The following is a 23811-nucleotide window of genomic DNA, read 5'->3' as shown; positions in this document are numbered from 1 at the left end:
TGTGTTTGGGCCGGGATGTGTTGCCTCTGGTAGAGGCATGTGTGTGTGTGTGTGTGTGTGTGTGTGTGTGTGTGTGTGTGTGTGTGTGTGTGTGTGTGTATGGATGAATGGGTGTGTGTGTGCATTTTGATATTCTGGTCCTGGTTTAGAGTTTGTTTTTTGAGTTGTCGGTTGGTGGAGCCAATGGTGTTGACAGGTAGAGTGTGTGTGTGTGTTTATAGTTTTCTAAGTTGTCGGTTGGTGGAGACGATACTGTTGACTGGTTGGTGGAGCCGATGGTGTTGATGTTGTGTGTGTGTGTGTGTGTGTGTGTGAGTGTGAGTTTAAAGTTTTCAGTTGTCGGTTGGTGGAGCCCATGATGTTGACTGGTAGTGTGCGTGTGTGCGAGTGTGAGTGTGTGTGTGTGTGTGTGCGCGCGCGCGTGTGTGTGTGTGTGTGTGTGTGTGTGTGTGTGTGTGTGTGTGTGTGAGAGAGTGTGTGTGAGAGTGTGTCTATAGTTTTTTGAGTTGTCGGTTGGTGGATATTGACTGGTAGTGTGTGTGTCAGTGTGTGTGTGAGTGTGTTTATAGTTTTTTCAGTTGTCGGTTGGTGGAGCCGATGCGTCCGTCCATGCTGTCCACCTTGTTGAGCAGCGAGTCCAGAGCCACGTCCTGGTCCTCAATCTCGTTCTGCAGGCCCAGGCCCAGGTTCTTCAGCCGACTCAGGCCCAGAGACATCTCGTCTGGACTCACAAATACACACATACACACGCACACACACACACGCACATGCGCACGCACGCACACACGAAAGAGTAATTTGGTATGAGCAGGGTTTCCCTCAGCAGGTTATTGTTAAACATTTCCTGTAGTGAATGTAATTTTTCAAGTAAAAAAAAAGGACTTTCAAAAGGTTTTCATATAATTTCATATGAAACTGCACAGCTTAGGCCTAATTCACACCAGAGTGAAGTGTCGCTGGACGGAAGCGATTTTTACCGGCGGTGGCGAAAATACATGGAAACAAAATACATGTGTCCTTCCACACCAACCGACGGTAGTCGGACAGTAGCGGTGCAGGAGCCGGCTCCGTTACAAGCTGAATTTGGAAAATAGATCTCGAGCGGAATTTGGACGGCAGTGGCTGGCGGTGTTCCATTCAAATGAATGGCAAAGTAGCAAACTAGCTTTGGCTGTGGGTGGATTTTGAACTGTACTGGCCTTGCCCGCCGACACTGTTGGTGTGAAAGGCCGAGTAGAACACACTGGCCGAAACTAAGCAGAAAGACCTCAGTAGTTTCACTGCCGTTCCACCCTGCTCTACTATGAATTAAGTCTTAGCCTTTCCAATGATGAGAGTGAAGCATCTCTTACACCTGCCAACCTTCCACTACCTTGACTAATAGGAATTACTATATGTGGAAAACACTGGTGAGTATGTGCACATGTCAGTGTCCATCCTCCAGTTGCCTCCTCCAGCCTTGAGGCTTGAATCGACGTCATGGGGGACGCTCAATCCACAAGAAGGTGACAGGACGAGGATGGAGAAGGTAGGCGAAATGCGACAGCTGAAGAAACAGCTGGGCCACCCGCCACATTTTAAATGCCTGAATTTGAAATATTGGGTGGCTGTGACATAAACTTTTTGAATCATGCAGAATACCTAAATTCCCAGCCCATTTTCCACACTAGTATGCAACATTATTATGCAGTCTGTGCTTGCACTGGTGAAATTAACCGTTTAGTCAAACCTGTAGCATCAATGCTGGCTGCTCCTAGGTATTATTCAATTATTCAAAGTAAGAAAAAAAGCGTGTGTCTTACCTAGGTTGTTGTCCAGTTTCTGATGGGCAGCTTTCAGGTGCCTGTTCTGGGAGGGATAGCCGTTCTGACTGGATGAAGGAGGTTCAGGATCCGAGGAGGCTGACGCTCCAAATCCTATTGACAGGCAACACAGGAAACTCATTTGAATGAATGAGACACTAATCTTGTATTTAAACAGATTACACCGCACTCACGATTAAAAGGTGCTAAACAAAATATTAAGACTATGAAAGAAAAATGTCTGAACACTTAAATCCTTTTTTCTTTTTAATAGCCAAGATTTCGGTCTGTGAAGATTGAAGTGTGCAGACATTTTTCTTTCATAATGAATGAGACACTGGAATTGGTATGATACTTAATTAGCCATTTCGCATTAATCACACTACTCCATCTGCATAAATGAACCATGCGTGTGTATGGATCTGCTGAAGAGTCAGTGAATGAACACTTGTCGAGTGTGCAGGGCTCTAAATTAACCTTTCCATCACTAGCCAAAATGGCTAACAGAAGTTAATCTCCCTAGCCAAACACACCTGCGCTAATGGGTAACAGTGGCTAGTAGTAAGTCAGTCTTTTCTACCAGACAAACTGAAACATCCCCTGCATTTGGCCAGTTAATTTAGAGTCCTGCGATTGTGTGTGTGTGTGTGTGTGTGTGTGTGTGTGTGTCCTTGTTTGAGTGTGTGTATGTGCGAGTGTGCGCTGTTGTTGTTCACTCATTTACCAGACGTGTCCAGTTTTCGTAAGTTGGGATGGCTGGCCTCATACTTGTCCTCTTGCTGTTTGCTCTCTGACAGAGCGTTCTGTAACCTGGATGGAGAGACACGCAGGAGGAATGAATATCATACCCAGAGCCGTATATAGAGAGTGTCTCTATAATATCATACCCAGAGCCGTATATAGAGAGTGTCTCTATGTCTCTATATACGGCTCTGATAACCACAGCTCTCTGCTGCCACCTAGTGCACGTTTCTGGCAATCACATATGCACATCCTCAGCTAGTAGCACCACACATGGACATACTGCACATATGTATTCTATAGAAAAGGTATCTATAAGTATTCTATAAAAGGCCATAAAAAATAGTTAAACAGCCCTGTAGAAAGGTGGTTTATGAAATTAAATCCATTTATTTGTTCTTGGATGAGACGTTACTCCTCCTTCAATATGGCAGACATGCTTGGGCAGCAAACCAGTGAGGCTTCCATGTACACCAGGGGTATTCAATTAAAAGTTAATGAGGGCCAGTTTTTGAAATTCCCTCCAGTGACGGGGCCAAACATAGATTCTGTATAACTGCGAGCAGCACGGTGTCTGAGGTAAGGGTGCCAAACAAGCGGATAGCTTTCCAGACAGATCAGATATTAGCTCGATTCTTCTGCTACCTCCGCTACCAGACAGCGTAGACCGCTCTTGATGTGGACAAGGCATAACCAGAGAGAGTAGAGAGAGAGAGGTTCCATTGGCCCATTGTTTCCTGGTTCTATTATGCCCCCCCTTAGGCAGACCTAGGCAGACCTAAGGACTGTTCTATTCATTGTAGGAGCATTATGACACGCCCCTTTAGGCAGACCGGAACCTGGTCGCGTTAGGTGCCCATAGAAACCTATTGTGTTGGCATATCTCTATACTTATAGAATCTCTGGCATAACGGTACTGCATTCCACAGGACTTTCCCCTTCCTGTTTTCCTAGAGCTGCCTTAGCAGGGGGTCTATGGTCCATGACAGGCGTCTAATGTGAGGGACCCGGGGGTGAAAGGTCACAGACCTTTTCATACCACTTGAGCACCGAGGGCCCCCAACAAACCACACACTCACACGTGCACATACAGTACACACAGAGACATGACATGCCAAGGGTGAAATGATGTCATTTCTTTCCCCAACTCTCTAATCCTAACTTCAGCGCGCGCGCATGCACACACACACACACCAACTCCCCACCCATCCACACACACACACACACACACACACACACACACACACACACACACACACACACACACCCATCCACACACACACACACACACACACACACACACACACACACACACACACACACCAACAACAACAACAACACCAACACCAATCGCCCCCTAGCCATCCACCCACCCACCCCAACCCTGAGTTCAGCAGCTCATGCGTACTTGCTGTTGGCCTGGTAGCCCGTGGGCTGGTCCTTGGTGGGCGGGGGCTTGGCAGGCTCGGGCTTGGCCTTGAAGTAGTTGACCAGGCCGCCCCAGACGCTCTTGATGCTGTTGATGTGGCGCTGGCTGGTCCGCAGGTCCTGCTCCATGCCGTCCACCATGCGCTCTGTACGCTTCAGTGCCTCACCTTGACGCATCAGCTCCTATATACGGTACGTACACCCACATCACACACACATGAGGAGAGAGAGAGAGAGAGAGAGAGAGACAGAGAGAGAGAGAGAGAGAGAGAGAGAGAGAGAGAGAGAGAGAGAGAGAGAGAGAGAGAGAGAGACAGAGAGAGAGACAGAGAGAGAGAGAGAGACAGAGAGAGAGAGAGAGAGAGAGAGAGAGAGAGAGACAGAGAGAGAGAGAGAGACAGAGAGAGAGAGAGAGACAGAGAGAGAGAGAGACAGAGAGACAGAGAGAGAGAGAGAGAGAGAGAGAGAGAGAGAGAGAGTTTAATTTATTTGTATAAATACAAATAGACTAGTCTAGGGGTGTAAATAATAATCCATTTGAATCGATGCATCGATCCTACAGCCCACGATTCGGGGGGGCATTAGTCTTCCTTATGTGTTAAAGGGGTATGCCACTATTTTGGGGCTTAATACAGTTAAAATCGTTGGCTGGGGTTTATAAAGGTGGTAAAGTGTCTTATTTTTCATGTTAAGCGTTGTCTTGCTTTAAGACAAGTTAAAAGAGGGAGTATGTAGCTAAGCTAGTGAAAGTCAATGGATCACTGTAGCATGTAGCATGCTACACGGATGCATTGACTTTCACTAGCTTAGCGACATGCTCCCTCTTTTAACTTGTCTTAAAGCAAGACAACGGCTTACATGAAAAATAAGACACTTCACCACCTTTATAAACCCTGGCCAACGATTTTAACTGTATTAAGCCCCAAAATAGTGGCATTCCCCTTTAATACTCTTATGTGCGTTGGCAGGTTCGTGATGAGGTCAAGGGGGCGTTGGGGGACTTATGATGAGGCCTAGGGGCATTTGTTCAAACATTGTTGTGAACCACGGTTAGAGCAAGGCAGAGAGGAGAGAGAGAGCAAAGGATAACAATAACATTGCACCCGTTGAGTACAGCGCTAGTGAAACAACCACAAGCCACAGGAAACACCTGCAGAACGCTACAGAGGCCAGTCAGGGTCATGACCCTTTTGCAAAAACAAAACCTTCAGTGATTTACCGTCAGGGTGAATGCTAGTGTGTAGTAGTGAATCATCTAATGTAAACAATGCACTAAATGACAAACTACAGAGTAATTCAGTGAGGCAGGGCTGGATTACCGCAGAGATACACGCTCGTCGCGCAAATCGCTCTAGTCTCCAGAATCGCTTTTGTCTCTCGACTCAATACAAAGTCAATTACTTCCGTCGCTCGACTCGCTCAGATCGCCGCTGGTGTATCTCTGCGGTTATCCACGGTTATCGAGAGACAAAAGCGATTCTGGAGACTAGAGCGATTTGCGCGTCGAGCTCGACAGTTTGAAGTTGAAATCTTTTCAACTTTCTATGACGCGGTTCGGCGACAAGCCACAACAGCCAATGACTGTATAGAGGTCAGTGACCACAGCCAATGGGAATGCTTGAATGCTTTGCCTTCTGCCTGTACGGACATACTCTAGTCTCCTCAATCTCTCGTATCGCTTGCTGCTACACTCTGTCGCTTGAATCGCGTCGCCGCTGGTGTATCTCTGCGGTAAGGGCCAGAGGCACAGTGCCCAGGGGCACCAACAATTTACAGCCAGTAAAGGGGCACCACAAGACACAAACTTTACAAATAGTGCTCATAAAGGGGGCACCTACAAGGTGTAGTGCCCGTGGGCACCACAGTGTCTTAATACGGTCCTAAGTGAGGCAGCAAGTACACCTTATCTAATGCTGTACCTGTGGAGGCATGACCGTAAAAAAAAATGTGGACATAAGTATGCAATCAATTAGACACAAAATAGACCAAAACTGTTGAGGCACAGTGGCGAAGCAGCAATTCACATGCGTGTTAGTAGAACTGTGTCCAGTCAGAGGTCATACAGTTACAGATTAAGCTTAGTGAGGTGAAGTTAATGCAACGTTAGACGTCAAAGGGCTGATAAGAGAAAGTGAAATGGAAAGACACTGTAGCTGTAGGTAGGCCTACATTTTCACATTAACAACCTTCAATAAACCTTCATAAATAACTTTCATAAGCTTTTTGAATAGTTTTAGATCACTATAACCAGCTAAGACAGGACAACAAGAATAAAGAAGCATAACCTTTCTTTCTCTTCTCACAAGACAACGTGTTGCTGTGTACATGCATGTTGAAACAATGACGCTACAGATTGTCAGCTGCAGCACAACGACAGACAAGCAAAAGAAAAGTCCAAGCTCAGCAAAGCCATGTTCCACACCACAAGCTGCATGCCGTTTCCACATCCTCAGTAAGACCTGATTGTGTGTGTGTGTGTGTGTGTGTGTGTGTGTGTGTGTGTGTGTGTGTGTGTGTGGGAGCGTTTGTTCCTCCGATGGACGCTCCCCTCTGTTCTGTTCATAATAACCATTTTATTAATCTGGTCACCCTCACAGTATTTCTTGCACAGTCATGGGGGCCTGGCCAGGTCTGGCTTGACCACTGATCTTGTTTTCAGGGTAAGAGGAAAGGAAACAGTGCTGGTGCCAGTGGTTCATGCACCCAATCTCGACCCAAATGATGTGATCATGCCAAAAATCAGAGTGTTCAGAAACCCATATCCCTCTGATCTAAAGCCCATTCCCTTAACCACAGGCCAACAGCTGCCCACGACTTCTCACTTGGTCCTCCCTGGTGATTTGCACGACGTCTCCCAAGTTCTTCCCCTCAGCCTCAACACAATACTGACAATGGTCTAACAAGAAAGCATGTGAATGCCTAGAGTTCCACAGAGGAGGAAGTTACGGTAAGTAGGCTAGTAAGAAACAGTGGTGGAGTGCCGGATGCATGCCTCAGCATTAACGGTAGTGCTGACTCTGCATACTATGTATATAGGCCACTCGCCAAACACAAAAAGGAACGTTGTGTGTGTGTGTTGTTCTTATCTTACTGATACTATTTTATCTGTCTAGATGCCTAGGGAATGCTATAATCTAGTACAAATCATCTTTGTATTTCATTAATCTTTTACATGGTTCCTGTTTCAAAGAAACAAATAAACTAAGCTCAGTTTTTATGTTCGTCAAAGACACATTCCTCTGCTGTATCCGTGCTGATTGTTTTTGCTATGTAGACTGACGAGTCCAATCGAGTGGCCGTTACATACAGAGGCGATTCTAGGGTCAGGTGGGGCCACAAGTGAAAATGCGAAAGAATGAACATTTGAACCAAAATCACCACTACTGTAGTACAGTATGGGCTGTTACTCACTATCTAGGGGCTGGGGGGGCCCAAGCGGCAGCTTGCCTTGCCTGGTGGTCAGATGTGCATCTGCTTAAATAGTTCAGGTAAAAGAAGCAGTTTTTTTGTTCGTCAAAGTCACGAACCTCTGCAGTGTCCGTGCCGACTTTCTCCGCTTCGTAGAGGAGCCCCAGCGATCGGTGGCTGCTGTCCACGGCCGACTGTGCCGTCCTCATCACCTCCTGCTGGAGGTAGCGCTGACGGCGCTCGGCCTCCGTCATGTTGCTCTCGGGAGGCTCGTCGTCGAAGTTGAAGCCCCCTCCTCCTCTTGACCTGGAGCCCGCCGTCTCCTCCTCATCGTCATCATCCGCGAACGGATTGCGGGAGTGGGGGTACGCCATTCTCTTGTCTCTGGAGTAGAGTTGGGGGGCAAAATGATTAAGCTGCTGATAAAGTGTTAAAATGGTTTCCCATTTAGACACGTTGCAACATTTTAAAGGACTGGGAGTACGCCATTCTCTTGTCTGGGGTGGTTGGAAACAATGCAATTACATTAAATCTGATATCAGTAGAGCAGAGTATCAGATTAACACATGTCATGATGTATTATGTATGCAATATCTTTTTAAATTTAAGATTTTCCGAAGCACACGATAAAGACAAGAGCCAAGAAACGTTGACTTTCATTACCATAAAAGCAAGTAAGTTATTGATACTAGAGGAACCATAACAACATCTAAGCCTAGAGGAACAAAATAGTCTTACTTTGAATGTTATCAACATTGCTGTCTGAACACAACACTGACTGAGCCATCAGAACAAATAATAAGAATGATATCTGAGTTGATTAAAATGTAACACATCATCTATCAGGATAGGGCAGTGTTATGGTACATTATGTGCCATTTGAGTTGTGCAAGATGATCATCCATGATCTTGCTTGTATATGAGATCATTGGACTCTTTTCAGACAGAAATAGCCAACTTTGGAAAACCCCCTGGTGTCCTGTAACATGCGCACGAAAACATCGAGTTTTGACAGTAAGTGCTAGTCACCACTGTAAACAAACAACATTGGCTCTCAGAGTTAATTCATAAATGCTAAGCAGAATTAGCTTAAAATTTGGGCGGAGGACAACATTAGCTCGTGATTCTGGGCACAGAAGAGAAATACTTCTGAGTATTGAGTACAAATGAAGAGACGTTGTGGCTGAAGAGAAGGGTAACATTTCGGCACGATGAAATAAAGCCACTGTCACCTTGCAACATGAAACTTGAAATAGGTGACTCAACTACATGAGTAAGTTAGCGGCGACCCTGAGAGTTAGCCATCAAGCTAGCAATCACACAAGTTCCATGTTGAGCTATAGCCACGGGAAAATGCAGAAGGATAAAATGATGAGCGTTAAGTAGCACACAACATTTATTTGCGTTTTCGTTGACAGTCTTTGCGACGAATGATCATACAACAAAAACATAACGCCACTCACCTTTCCTCGCACAGCTGCTGATATCGCCTCTACTGTCAGCTGACTGCGTTTTCTGCAACAGTTTCCTGTTTGATTCCGAGCTGTGACGTCAGCTCCACGATTGGGCGTGTTGAACAGTGGTGAACATGCAAGCAGTCGTGCGTTACGGCAATGCCATGGGCATCAGACAGCATTTTATGCCACAGCCACGAACATGTTTTCAAACTAAATTCCACATGATATTTTTTTCCAAGGACAGTATTTTCATAATTTGTAGATGAGATGTTTGACGGCCTCATCTTCTTTCGCCACGTGGAATTGAAGCATTTTAGATTTGGTAGGCGTATGGGCAGGACATCTTTGTTGGTTTCATTTATTGACCAATAGTCATAACTGGTAGCCCATGTACCAAACTTTTAACGTCGTCTCAGAGAAAATGTTAATCTCAGCCAGCTAAACATGCAAGGTGCCTAGAGCGCGCGCCAGCGGCCTCGGTATAGGATTTTGACAACTCGCTGGAAACACACCTGTCAAGTGTCAAGAACCAGTTCAAAGTTACCAACGTTCGTCCCTTATCATAGTTTTGTTGCGTAGCCATTTTTTGAGTAGCTTTACCAAAATCTGTCTGTTTATCAGAAAAGGAATCGTGCTCTCCATGCGCAGCAGACTATCCCCTAAAAATGTAGGCCTATGAGAGTAGAAAAGTAGAATGTGCTTTGGGATGCAGTAGAGCTGCCACCGTTTAAACGCCAGGAGATGCTCTTGTGTCACTGATTTGACCGCCCCGAACGCAGCAGCTCCAGCGACCCAACACGCATCGCAGTTCGAAAAAGACCTCTGCTGTCTGCATCAAGTCCCTGCTTTGGCTATTGTGTGAACTGCATGTTCCCTCAGACTTGCCGTATTGCAGTTCGCGCGCCCGTGTTGCTACATTTGTGGCGTTCTCCTGCTTTTCTCTGAACTTTCCCATTTGGATGGTGGAAGACGAGCGTCAACATGTCAGCAAAAGGAGGGGGAACGAGAGGCTTCTATTTCAACACTGTTCTCTCGCTTGCCCGGTCTCTGGCTGCGCACCGACCAGCGCCTTTAGATAAGGTGAGAATTACATCATGACATTTAATTGATCTCGTTTGTATCGCCAACTGATGATGGCGCGTTTTGGAGTCGTCGCAAATCCGAACAAAAACAGGTGTCAGTGCTTATAATGCTGCACATGTGCTACATAGCCTACCATTGTAGATTGTTGCAGAAGTAGCCAATCTGAAGGAAATTAAACGCGACATTACAATTGGTATGTTTTCTATTAGGCTATTAGAAATTGTATCGATGTTTGACTTGCGAAGAAGCGTTGGGCTCTTGACAATGAGTGGCATGCTGTGCCTGGCTAAATGTCTCCACTGTCAATTCCCTATGCACGAGAAACGGAAGAAATAAAGAAATATGTGCTAATTAAGAAAATAGAGTGCGACGTGAAAGTGGACAAGTGACATGATTCTTGTTATGGATCACAATCAGAGTCCCTGGACTGTCACCGCCCCCTTCTAAAACCTGTCAAACGCACTCACTAAAAAGAACGTGTGGGATCAGACTACCCAAGGCATCACTGCACAACACATCTCTTTGTGATTTAAGTTGCCTAAAGTGTGGCTGTCAGCACGGTGACCGGTCCAGCTGTTATTTTTAGACGGCCGTTGGATTTGCGCTTCAAGTGTTGCGCACTGCAGTGCTTTTCACAGATACGTCGATATACTGGCTGTACCATGAAACAGTGGCTGGGATGCAGTTTGTCCAAAGCTGCACTCAGTGCACTGTAGCCTACCCCCCACTACGAAGTTCGACGCACCATCGGTCCCCGCTCTTGTGCATTGCCCACGGGCATGGTCATCACGAGAGAGAGAAAGAGAGGGCGAGAGAGAGGGAAACAACTTTCAGACAGTTCTAGTTCTTTTGATGGAACGCGTGACTAGACTTTTTAGGCTAGGCTACTGGCTCGCGCTTTCCAACAGGTAGTCAAGCCGTAAATCCAGGCAGCCAGGGAAATGAAAATGATGCCACGGCTGATAAGGGGGAAATTATACGTTTATGAAAAAGAAATGTGTAACCTACCACATACCTTATCCATTTGGACTAGTATAGCCTGCATGACGGGAAAATAACACACTCGTCGGCAAATAGCCAACGTTCGACAAGCCTTCCATAGCTGAATTACATAACACTGATTGATATTCAGGTGGACTCAAATGGTGATGATATGCACGACCCTGCCTGAGTATTTCACCCTATTCTCTGTGGAGACTTAGGGGCCTACACATGTGTCTATTCATTTCGAGCAAATTAGTCGTGTCGAAGTGTCTATCAGCGTTGACTGTTCGTTGTCTCCTTTGTGCAGTGATGTGAGCTATTTTTGGGAAAACACTTCACTGCTGTGGCGCACGATGATGGATTCAATACTCAAGCAACCGATGCTATACCCCTTCAGACATTGAATGTCAAACACCCAGCTTCATTTCGTCTGACATTGTTCATTCTCGTTATTCATCTGTCAATCCACAACTGCTACCTGTCAATTGGCAGTGGCACTGTCAACATAGCCAGCAGCACTGTGTAATGTGTTGGTGGTTGCCATGCCAGTGGAACAATTTGATTTTCTCTGGTGTCCATGGAACACCTGGGGCCTTGTCAGAGAGAGTCTCATAGTGAGTCCATTGTCAAACCTCTATAAACATTGACACCTAGATGAGATGCAACCAGAACAACATGACATTCACATACCCACAATTAATTGTAACAGGCCTATATCAATCATATAAGAAAGCAGGGCTCTATGCTAGATAAATACCATTGGCATATAGTTTGGCTGGTAGCTAAGAACAACTTACTAGCCACTTTGACCCATTAGTATGTGTTTGGCTAGTAGGATTAACAAGCCATTGTGGCTGCTAATGAATAAAAATTTAGTTATTTAATTAATTTAGAGCCCTGTTAGAAAGTAATAGGTAATGTAATGCATCTCTTGTGCGTTAATGATGACACTGGAGTAAAAGGTCTTCATTGGTGAAAGTTTTACAATTGATTCTCTAGTTGTAAAGCCGGTGCTTCTGTCAGGATCTGTCAGGAGTTGACATGATCGTTCTTGTATAGGCTACTCAGTATGACATTGTCATTGGTGCCAAAAAAGTTAATGCTGAGCTGTTGTATCATATATTATCAAGTTGCTACTGAGTTGTTAGCTCTGCTACCCTCAGCTTTGGGTAGTCATGGGTAAACTGTTAGGGCGTCAGACTTGTAGCTCAAAGGTTGCCGGTTTGACCCGCCAGGTTGGTGGGGGGAGTAATTCACCAGTGCTCTCCCCCATCCTCCTCCATGGCTGAGGTACCCTGAGCATGGTACCGTCCCCCCCACACTGCTCCCTTGGGGCGCCATTGAGGGCTGCCCCCTTGCACAGGTGAGGCATACATGCAATTTCGTTGTGTGCAGTGTTCACTTGTGTGCTGTGGACTGCTGCATCACAATGACAATGTGAGTTGGAGTTTCCCAATGGACTTTCACTTCACTTTCATTGTGCTTGTATCTGTCAGGAGTTCACATGATCACTGTGGCTACTCAGTGTGAAGTTATCATTGATGCCAAAAAAGTTAATGTTGAACTGTTGTACCATATATTATCAAGTTGCCATTGGTTGTTAGCACTGCCACCTTCCGCTTACATGTCAAAGAGACTCATAGAATCTCTGGGTGCATTCCACTATGCAGACTTCTGTCCTTCCTTGCTCACTTGCCTACTTGCGACCTCATGATGACGTCACCGACGACGACAGAAAATTAATTCAATATCTTGCAGAAGCACAATTCTAATGTCATTTCCTCATTTGCATTTATTTGGGATGGTGAATGAAGAACAGTCCCCCAAAAATTGTTCTGACTAGGATTACAATGGGGAAACTTTATTGTTTTCTCCATGGTGGCGGGGCGTCAACAACATGCGAGGCCACAACAAGCACAAGTGGAGGATGGAAGTCTGCATTTTGGAATGCACCCTTTGTAGTTGGTAGTTGATTGTGACCTGAATTGACCCAGAATGCGTTTCGGCGTTCTGCCTTCCTCTGTGTCCTCAGTGTGCACACTGACGAACGCAGAACACCGAATAAATGTGTAATAAAGAAACCTATGCATGGTGCAACCTTTTCTCATTTTTCAATTTTACAATATTTTGGTCAGCACCCTTAAAAGAAGAGAAAAACTGTTGGGTGACGCCTGCTCCAACCTTTATGACCTGAATTGACCCCATCTTCCTGTATACTCAGGTCCAGAAGCTGCTATGCATGTGTCCATCAGACGCCCGGGGGGCCTTCACCCTCGACATCCGACGCAGAGACGCCGTCATCGCACTCGCCATTTTCCTGGTGGAGTCCGATCTTCAGGTAAGAATCAGATGCATTGTGTATTTTTGTCTATAGATGTATACACCAGCATGCCAGGTATGTGCAAATGTTTTTTTGTGTGTGTGTGTGTGTGTGTGTGTGCGTGTGTGCGTGTGTGTGTGTGTGTGTGTGTGTGTGCGTGTGTGCGTGTGTGCGTGCGTATTGAGGGAACCAAGGCATGGAGACAGAGAATAAGAACAGTATAAATGCATCTCTGTATTGAGTACAGATATTCAGACCTGATATCAATTTCATGTCTGCTACTTCAGCAATGTCCTTCTTGGGTCTTCAGTAAGAGAGCTTGTGTGTAAGTTAAATCACCACAAATGGATGTGTTTTCTCAGAGTCAGCATGAATGCTATTTGGATACTGTGAGGGTTTGTTTTTCTGTTTGTATTTGTATTGGCATGATAGCGTGGTAAAAGGGCATGAGAGAGAGAGAGAGAGAGAGAGAGAGAGAGAGAGAGAGAGAGAGAGAGAGAGAGAGAGAGAGAGAGAGAGAGAGAGAGAGAGAGAGAGAGAGAGAGAGAGAGAGAGAGACTGAGCAAGTGAATCACCATGATTGTGCTTGTGTACTATGTGTGTGAAACATTTATGGCGGATGTCAACATCTGACATTTTAAAGTAATTATAGCCAATCCCCCCTGAGTTTCTACATCCTGTCCTGATGTCTTGTTATGGCTCCGTGTTTACAAACAGAAGCAAAACTGACTGACTGACTGGCTGGCAGTGTTGCCAGATTGGCCGGTTTCCCTCCCAATTGGGCTGCTTAGGATGACCGTCTGCGGGTAAAAGTGGCATTTAGCAGAAGTAAACAAATTTTGGCCATAGAACTCAATAGAATTGGGTGGAATTTAGTGCTTCCAGGTGGGTTTTGAGCATTTTTTGGGCTGGAAATCATCAGCCTCATCTGGCAACCCTGCTGGCTGGCTACAACTGGGGCCAGTCCGTGACTTGGGCAGAGCACCAGAATGTGTTTAATTATTGAGTGTTGAAATATATTCTGCATCACAGAGTGCAGTGTTGTTATATACCCTTGCCTCATGTTAAGTATTAACCAGTGTGTGTGTGTGTGTGTGTGTGTGTGTGTGTGTGTGTGTGTGTGTGTGTGTGTGTGTGTGTGTGTGTGTGTGTGTGTGTGTGTGTGTGTGTGTGCGTGCGTGCTTACACGAGCGCACTCTAATGCAAAGCCCCCTCTGTATTTCTTTCTTTATGGTTCAAATGAAAGCACATTTGTGTAGTAGCTGGATTAATGCGTTAATTCACATTTGTGTCACAAATTGTGTGGCGGGTCTTTGTGGGAAGGAAGAAAGCAAGACAAAGAGACACTGCCTATACTGTATTCTGTGCACCTCTTCTCTACTCCCCATGATGGTGACTCTAAACAGTGTGAAGCATTGTGGCTATTTTTAGTCTCTGTGTTTACATCAGTTTCTGAGACAGAGAGAGCGAGAGAGGGAGTGTGTGTGTGTGTGTGTGTGTGTGTGTGTGTGTGTGTGTGTGTGTGTGTGTGTGTGTGTGTGTGTGTGTGTGTGTGTGTGTGTGTGTGTGTGTGTGTGTGTGTGTGTGTGTGTGTGTGTGTGTGTGTGTGTGTGTGTGTGTGTGTGTGTGTGTGTGTGTGAGTGAAAATATGAAAGAGAGGATCGGTGGAAGAGAGAGAGAGCAGGAGAGAGGGAAAGAGATACAGAAAGAATGAGTTAGCAGCGAGAGCCAGGCTTACTATCTGTGTGTGTGCGTGTGTGTGTGTGTGTGTGTGTGTGTGTGTGTGTGTGTGTGTGGTGTGTGTGTGTGTGTGTGTGTGTGTGTGTGTGTGTGTGTGTGTGTGTGTGTGTGTGTGTGTGTGTGTGTGTGTGTGTGTGTGTGTGTGTGTGTGTGTGTGTGTGTGTGTGTGAGAAAATATGAGAGTGGTGATCGGTGAACGAGAGAGAGTGCAGGAGAGAGGGCCAGAGAAACTGAATGAATGAGTTAGCAGCGAGAGCCAGGCAGACTAGGTGTGTGTGTGCGTGTGTGTGTGCGTGTGCGTGTGCGTGTGCGTGTGCGTGTGATGATCACTGGCCCTGTAAGTGGCTGCAGTGAGATTGGCTGTATCAGCTGATGTGCTGAACAGGGAGCTTAGGGGGGGTGATTGGTACATAAGCTGTTTCGCCTGAGCCACAGTCACAGCCATACAACAACACTCACAGGGAAGCTGACGGCGAGGACAAAAGGGTCACTGGTCCCGGGCCTAGGGAACAGGGCCCCTCAAAAATGGGTCCTCATTACACTGTATAGAGTGTGTGTATGTATAGCAGGGGTAAGGAACCTTTTTCATTCGAAGGGCCACTTCAAATTACTCCAAGGGCCGTAAAAGTCCTCCTAGGGCCGTACTACACGAACTAGGATTTCCCCCTGCACTTTAGGCCTATATTGAAGGCAGCCACCTTTTAAAACAGACCCACCTTCTCTAGGTCCCCTGAATATCACTTAGTTCTATTGCAAATGTAATTTCTAAGATTCCTTTATGTCATATTTCATGTGAAGCTGCATTCAGACTTGGGTTCCCCACCCCTGATGTATAGGATGAGGGGAGTGCCCTTTTATATGTCTTTGTCTCGGGCCCAGCCAAAGCTGTCAGTGGCCCTGTTCACTCACACTGGGGCCATGACTCAATGCTAAACACCGGCTGTCCCGGGTGGACACATACACACAGACCTGTATGCATACCACACATACACACACACACACACACACACACACACACACACACACACACACACACACACACACACACACACACACACACACACACATACATATAAATACACACACACACACACACACACACACACACACACACACACACAAAATCAATCACACATACATATAAATAAAGACACACGCACGCACACACACACACACACACACACACACACACACACACACACACTCATTCCCTGTAATACATTCACACACACACACACACACACACACACACACACACACACACACACACACACACACACACACACACACACACACACACACACACACACACACACACACACACACACACACACACACAGCGGGCCATGTTGTTACATAGTGTATGTGTCTTTGCAATGGTTTGTGTGTATGAGACTGACTGTTGGCAAGCTGTTTATCAATGTTACTGCTGCTGCTGCTGCTACTGCTGCTGCTGCTGCTGCCGGTGGTGCTGGTGGTGAAAGGACCTTTGATAAATGTTATAAGCGCCCGCCCAGCAAAACACTGGAGGGCAAGCAACACTTTGCCACCCCAGCTGGCAGTGATGGAGCTGAAAGAAATCAGGCTTTGGTTCCAACTGACTATTACAGATCAGAGGAAATGTGTCAGACTGCTGTTGCCTTTTTTTTTATACCTCTGGCGTTTCTTGGATATTGTTGTGGATTTTTCTGCTCTTTTTCTCTTATATATTTGGTGTCGGTCTATGTCTGTCTCTCTGTCTATCTTTGTGTCAATACAGTAGATGTCTACATTGAAATGTGTTTAGTATAAGTCTGTGGATAGAGAATTAATGATTATGGGACCTCAGCTGTTACACGCTGATAGATAGTTGTGCTGTAGGCCCGAAAGTATGAGCATACATAGTACCGAGTTCAAATCAAATGGGTCATGTAAACACTTCATAATTCGGAATTAAATGAAAGATCAAAGTAAACTCGACGGAACTATTTAATTCTGAATGATTAATTCAGAATTAAAAAGGTCATGTAAACGTAGCCATATTGTTATTATATACTTAATTTCTGCATTCTGCAATGCTGCCTTGGCCTCCACTGATTCTAATGCCTTTTGCCTCCAGTCTATAGCACTTCGCCTCAAGCACATACATCGACAACCCTGTTTTTCTTATCACCAAGACAACAAATTGGTCTTTACAGTGTGTAAATATTGTTCTCTCAAGCTACCCGAATGTATGGGCCATTGTCAATAGCAATGTTATGGGCGCACGCACGCACGCACGAACGCGCGCACACACACACACACACACACACACACACACACACACACACACACACACACACACACACACACACACACACACACACACACACACACACACACACACAGACACACGCACACCTCCAAATTGTAATTAAATCAATAAACCTTCTAGTAACTCCAGTCCCATCATTGTTCCCTATTCTATGTGTATTGGGGAGGAATGACAAATATGCATTTGTGTTGCATTCCCCATCTACCCAGCTCAGCTCCAGCTAATGGCACCACTCTTTCACTTTAACAGTTTTGTCTTTGGTTGTTGGCATGGCAACTCTGAGTTCTACGCTATAAGTGGCAAATAACATGCATCCAACGCACATCCAACATGCGCGCACACAGAACTAGCCTAATACTTTCTAATAGGCTAAATGTTTAATCTGCATGCAAAGTCTCACTTCAGACATGATGAATGAACAACAAAGTCATGAGACAAGGACAAAAAGCTAATTCTCAGTCTTCCCCCATTCCCCCATTCTCCCTTTCTTCTTCATCTCTCTCTCTCTCTCTCTCTCTCTCTCTCTCTCTCTCTCTCTCTCTCATCTCTCTCTTTCCACCCACCGGCTTCTGTCTGTCTGTCTGTCTGTCTGTCTGTCTGTCTCTCTCTCTCTCTCTCTCCTTTCTCCTCTCTCTTTCCACCCACTGTCTTCTGTCTGTCTGTCTGTCTCTCTCTCTCTCTCTCTCTCTCTCTCTCTCTCTCTCTCTCTCTCCTCTCTCTCTCTCTCTCTCTCTCTCTCTCTCTCTCTCTCTCTCTCTCTCTCTCTCTTTCTCTCTTTCTGTCTCCCTCTGTCAGCACAAAGATCTGCTTGTGGACTACTTGTTGAGCCTGTTGCGGGGCCTTCCTCGTGTGCAGTGGGTGGAGGAGACCGCCGGCAGAAAGGGGCGGGGTAAGACTCTACAGTACTCTGTGCTCTCACAAACACACAACTACCGTAGTGCATGCACAACTACACTGTAAAATCCAACAGTTCCCAGTACAATCTCCTGTTTGCCACTGTGGAGGGAGTCCTAAAAGTTATCTGATAAACGTAAAAGTTCTCTGTGGAACCTATACACGTAGATCAGTGGTTCTCAACCCTTTTTGAACAACGCCCCCTTGACTTCATCATAATCCTCCCAACGCCCCCATTGGTCTCACCAATAAGCCTGCCAACGCCCCTTAAAAAGCAAAATAGACCAACGACCCCCAATGGCAACTAAGCATCTCCCCCATCAGCTGTATCCTTCTCAACACTCCCCTAGGGCTCTGCCATGCACTGGTGAGCCTCAACATCCCCATTTATTTCCTATCATCGGGTATATCAGGAGCATTGGCTGTAAATGACAAAGCAAAAAAAATGCTCTCAAGTATTGAAGACATGAAGCACATTTGTAATGTTCAGGATATTTACTTCTTTTTTTGACATATTTAGTATTTTTTCTCTTCACGTCTGTAAGTCTTGTGGGCTGCACTGGGCTTTAAGGCTTTTGCCTTTATTTCTATAGCACTGTGAAGAGAGACGGGAGAGAGTAGTGGTAAAGAGAGAGATGGTGGCCGGATACGAACCTGGGTTCCTAGCCCATACAGTCTTGGTTACTGTTTGATGTTCTCTGCTAGGGCTGCACAATATATCGAAAATGTATCGAAATGGCAATATTAAGAGTGGTGATATGCATATCGTGAAAAGGACTTAATTATCGCTAACAAGTACGATCCCCACACAGACCGACAAATTACACCACGTTCCACATTATTATGCAACTGACATTTTTTGCCGTTTCCCCAAATAATCAATGCAAATGACAGTCGTCATAATTTTCAAGTCATCCGCCATTAGAGTACAATTAAAACGTTTTTGAATGAACCTTCCAATGATAACGGTATTTTTTAAGTAATAAAAAACTTAAAATGCTCTGTTCCACATTATTACGCAAAGTAGTTTTGTAGTGTTGTAATCCAAATTTCTTTCTTTGTTTCCCATTTACATCAACACAGTTGGATTTTTGTACCTTCTAAATTACATTTCAATGTTCAATACTTGATGATAACCTCTTTGTCTTAGTAACTGGAATGCTGCCTTTAACATTGAAGTCAATGGCAGGGCATTGCATGGGAGTTATGGAAGCCCAGATATCCTTGATGCTTTGCTCTCAACTGTTTTTGTTTGTTTGGTCTGGTGACCCACACTTCACTCTTCAATATACCCATAGATTTCCATGCCACGTTTAGGTGCTTTGGTGGTATCGACATTTTAACTCACCAGACATAAAACCCCATTGAAAATGAATGGGATGTTATGTCTGGTGAGTTAGAATGTCATCATCTCCAAAGCACCTAAACGTGGCATGGAAATCTACGGGTATATTGAAGAGTGAAGTGTGGGTCACCCGACCAAACAAACAAAAACAGCTGAGATCAAAGCAGCAAGGATATCTGGGCTTCCATAACTACCATGCAATTCCATCACTTCAATATTAAATGCAGCATTCCAGTTACGGCTTATAGCAAAGTTTTGAACATTGAAATGTATTGAAGGTACCAAATGCCAACTGTTTTGATGTAAATGGGAAAAAAAGAAAGAAATTTGGATTACAACACTACAAAACTGTTTTGCATTTTGGGCATTTTAAGTTTTTTATTATTTTAAAAAATACCGATGTCATTGGAAGGTTCATTCAAAAACGTTTAAAATTGTACTCTAATGGCTGATGACTTGAAAAATATGACGACTGTCATTTCTATTGATTATTTGGGAAAACGGCAAAAAATGTCATTTGCGTAATAATGTGGAACGCGGTGTAGTGATAAGAAAACGCTCAACTATATTTCTACATATAGTCTGAATATCGTTATCAAGGTATTGCATGCTGTTATCGAGTATCACATTTTGTTCTGATATCGTGCAACCTTACTCTCTGCCTCTTGCCTGCTGCAGATGTGCTCCCGGTGGCGGAGAACTTCAGCTTCTGCTTGGTGACACTGCTGTCTGACGTGGCCCAGAGAGATCCCACATCCACTAACCAGGCAGGTCACCACACTCACACTCACCAAACCAAACCGTGTGTGTGTGTGTGTGTGCGCGAGTGTGTGTGTGTGTGTGTGTGTGTGTGTGTGTGTGTGTGTGTGTGTGTGTGTGTGTGTGTGTGTGTGTGCGTGTGTGTGTGTGTGTGTGTGCGTGTGTGTGTGTGTGTGTGTGTGTGTGTGTGTGTGTGTGTGTGTGTGTGTGTGTGTGTGTGTGAGACAGAGGAAACCGATGAGTGAGTGAGTGAAAGCAACTTTCTTTGCCACTGAATTATGCAGTGAAATGGTATGGGTGCACTGTGTGTGTATGTGTGTGTATGACTGTATGCGTGCATGTGTGTTCATGAGAGGGACAGTGATGCCTACAGCACAGTATGTGTATGCTAGCACAAAGCAGCCTCATAAATGTCCTCAGTCTTCTAAGAATAATGCATGCATTTTGAGAGATATGGAGGATTAACATATACCTTCCTCTGGAAAGTAGACACTGTTGGAAGCCAGCCAGTGTGTGAATGCAATATAATTTTGAAGAGAGTTGGGCCTGGAGCACTTTATAGAAAGCTGTGGAAAATGCAGTTTTAGCCCCTTTTGCTGTGCGATGCATCAGTTTGTTTTCCTTCACGCCTGATCGCTTCAGCCAATAATGGCGTCCACGGTCTGCTGCACAGAAATCAGCTCAGATCTATAGCGACAGTCACTAGGCTCAGATGACGGCTGGGCTGGCTGAAAATGTCTTTCTGAAGAGCAGTAAAAAAGAACTCCACGCAGAATTCCACTTCAAAAGAATAATAAATGTCTGTGTGTGTGCGTGCGCTTGTGTGTGCGTGTGTGCGTGTGTGCGTGTGTGTGTGTGTGTGTCTGTGTGTGTCTGTGTGTGTCTGTGTGTGTCTGTGTGTGGGGTTGGTGTCTTCAGATCCTGGAGGCTATTATGGAGGTGATGAAGACTCTTCTGGAGGTGTGTCAGTCTCCTGAAGAGCACGACAAAGGTGATTACCCATAATTCATCAGTCAAATATCATTATTATTAAGCTGTTAAGTTAAAATGTCAGACAGTGTGTTCTTGACCTGAAGCAAATAATCGTATAGGAGATAAAGATGTGTCAAACTCAGCCAATCCAATGCAAAGGAGTGTGCTCAAATTCGGTCTCCTAGGGGGCCGTTGTCCCCTACTTCTTCTTCTCATTTTGTGGTGTTTGCACAAGAAGTGCGCTACCGCCGTCTTCAGCACTAAGGGAACTGCATTGATTGTCAACCTTGATACTCCGAAGGTCTCCTAACCGAAGGTCACCTAAAGGGGCGTTCAGCCGATATCACATAGATGCCGGAAAAGAATGAGTCTGAAGTATCTTTCTCTCTATATGATTATTTGCCTGAAGTGTTTGTTTCTTACACCTTCCTCTGCCTCACCGTCTCTCATTTGTGCTATTGTGATTCGATGTGTTGTGTTTTTGACAAGACGGAGAGCAGGTTAAGATTTAAAAGAATTTTCACCACTTTCTTGCTGGTAGTACTCATTTAAACTATTAACCATCATATTTGATTTGGTTGGGTACCACAAAACATAATATTATATGATAAAGTGGCAGTTATTCTTTCCCCATAAAGCAGTGCAGGACAACACGTTGGGGGAGTCCCCAATGTGACATCAATAATTTCTTAAAAAAATTTTTTTTCTCTCTCTCTCTCTCTCTCTCTCTCTCTCTCTCTCTCTCTCTCTCTCTCTCTCTCTCTCTCTCTCTCTCTCTCTCTCTCTCCTCATCTCCCTCAATCCCCCTGTTCTCCAGTCTACCTGTGCAGGTACGTGGTTCCGAGTCTGCTCGGCGTGACTCGTGCGTTCGGCCGCTACAGTAACGGAGGTGAGCCGCTGCTGTCCCAGCTCTTCCCCAAGGGGGCGCCGGAGGCCCCCCGCGTGGCCGTGGAGGTGGAGGGCGTGCGGCGGCGCTCCTTCAACGACTTCCGCTCCATCATGCCCAGCGCCCTGCTCACCGCTTACCAGAGCGACACGCTCAGGCGCAAGAGTGCCACGCTCTCCGAAGCCATGCAGGTACATTAGAATAACACTATCATTACACTGCATTACATTGCATTACATTACAATGCATTATGCAGGTACATTAGAGTAACACTACCGTTACACTGCATTACATTACATTACATCACAATGTGCCATGCAGGTACATTAGAATAACAATACCATTACACTGCATTACATTACATTACATTACAATGTGCCATGCAGGTACATTAGAGTAACACTACCGTTACACTGCATTACATTACATTACATTACATTACACACCCTGAAGCCATGCAGGTACATTAGAATAACAATACCATTACACTGCATTACATTACATTACATTACAATGTGCCATGCAGGTACATTAGAGTAACACTACCGTTACACTGCATTACATTACATTACAATGTGCCATGCAGGTACATTAGAGTAACACTACCGTTACACTGCATTACATTACATTACATTACATTACATTGCACACTCTCCGAAGTGATGCAGGTACATACCGGTAAGATAAAGCATTGTGCAAAGACAACATATCAGTTGTTAAAGGGACACTGTGCAGGAAATGGTCAAAAAAGGTACTGCATCTATGCTGCTCATTGAAACTGGGCTGCCTATTGCCACATTTTAATTTTACATGAAAGTTTACTGCGGATCCGGATCCGGCAGGATAATAGGTTTTTTCACAGGATCCGGATCCGGTTCCAAGAAAAGCCGAGGCTTTTCAGTCATATTAGTTTTAGCCAACGTGATAAAAAGGGTCCACGTGTGCGAGTAGGCTATGTGTTTCAACCCTTTCGTAGGATCCGGTATCCGGTTCCGGATCCGGCAGGATCTTAAGCAGTGGATCCGGTATCCGGCAGGATCCTAAAAATCAGGATCCGGTGCATCTCTACTTAGTAAGTTTACTAAGCTATTTTTGGAAATTCAAAATGGCGGACCATGGAGAAGATCCCCCTTTTCATGTATGAAAAGTGCAATTTTTCCAGTCATAATGAATACTTAGAATTTCATGGTGGTGGTAAGTATTCATGAAAAGGGTAACATTAGTGAATCGGTAGCATGAATTCTGGAAATAAACAACTAAAAATGTCACACAGTGTCCCTTTAAGTCAAGCAGAATTATTGTTTTGAGGAAAATACTGCTCATTAAAATGTTCACCCTTGCAACAAATCCCCCAAAACGTTGGGACTAGGCCAATAAAATGTGTTTTTAAGTTGGATAAGACTAAAGGAGGAGACTTACCAGTTAATTACTTGGACTGATGGCTTGACTCAACTGTGTGTGTGTGTTGTGCGCTTGTGTCCTCATAGGCCAGCCCAGAGAGGTCCGCTGCATCCCCCTGTTCCCCCACCACTCCTGGAGCACACTACTTTGAAGGTACACACACACACACACACACACACACACACACACACACACACACACACACACACACACACACACACACACACACACCACTTCCATTTGACGGGTCACTTCAAATTCCTCCGTAAAAGTCCTCCACGGGCCGTACTATGAACGC

The 23811-nt window shown here is 45.2% G+C and overlaps 2 protein-coding genes across 2 annotated transcripts in view; one reads left to right on the top strand and one right to left on the bottom strand.

The window, feature by feature from the left end:
• Positions 1-412: 412 nt before the first annotated feature.
• snap29 (synaptosome associated protein 29) lies at positions 413-8938 on the bottom strand. The gene is made up of 6 exons (XM_063195432.1): positions 8843-8938; positions 7499-7763; positions 3952-4154; positions 2527-2612; positions 1803-1916; positions 413-721 (listed from the first exon to the last, which is right to left on the bottom strand). Exons 2-6 carry the CDS (start codon positions 7751-7753, stop codon positions 564-566), a joined length of 816 nt encoding a protein of 271 aa, XP_063051502.1. The 5' UTR covers positions 7754-7763; positions 8843-8938; the 3' UTR covers positions 413-563.
• A 490-nt stretch (positions 8939-9428) lies between these two features.
• LOC134444748 (phosphatidylinositol 4-kinase alpha-like) overlaps positions 9429-23811 on the top strand; it is a 77416-nt gene continuing 63033 nt past the window's right edge. The window contains exons 1-7 of the mRNA XM_063193968.1: positions 9429-9916; positions 13125-13241; positions 18052-18145; positions 20174-20262; positions 21173-21245; positions 22044-22303; positions 23600-23666. Coding sequence (XP_063050038.1) covers positions 9818-9916; positions 13125-13241; positions 18052-18145; positions 20174-20262; positions 21173-21245; positions 22044-22303; positions 23600-23666 — 799 coding nt within the window. The 5' untranslated portion in view covers positions 9429-9817. The remainder of the gene's footprint in view (positions 9917-13124; positions 13242-18051; positions 18146-20173; positions 20263-21172; positions 21246-22043; positions 22304-23599; positions 23667-23811) is intronic.

The sequence above is a fragment of the Engraulis encrasicolus genome, chromosome 3 (genome assembly GCF_034702125.1).
Source record: "Engraulis encrasicolus isolate BLACKSEA-1 chromosome 3, IST_EnEncr_1.0, whole genome shotgun sequence".
Taxonomy (NCBI): Eukaryota; Metazoa; Chordata; class Actinopteri; order Clupeiformes; family Engraulidae; genus Engraulis; species Engraulis encrasicolus.
This window is presented reverse-complemented; position numbering and strand designations above follow the sequence as displayed.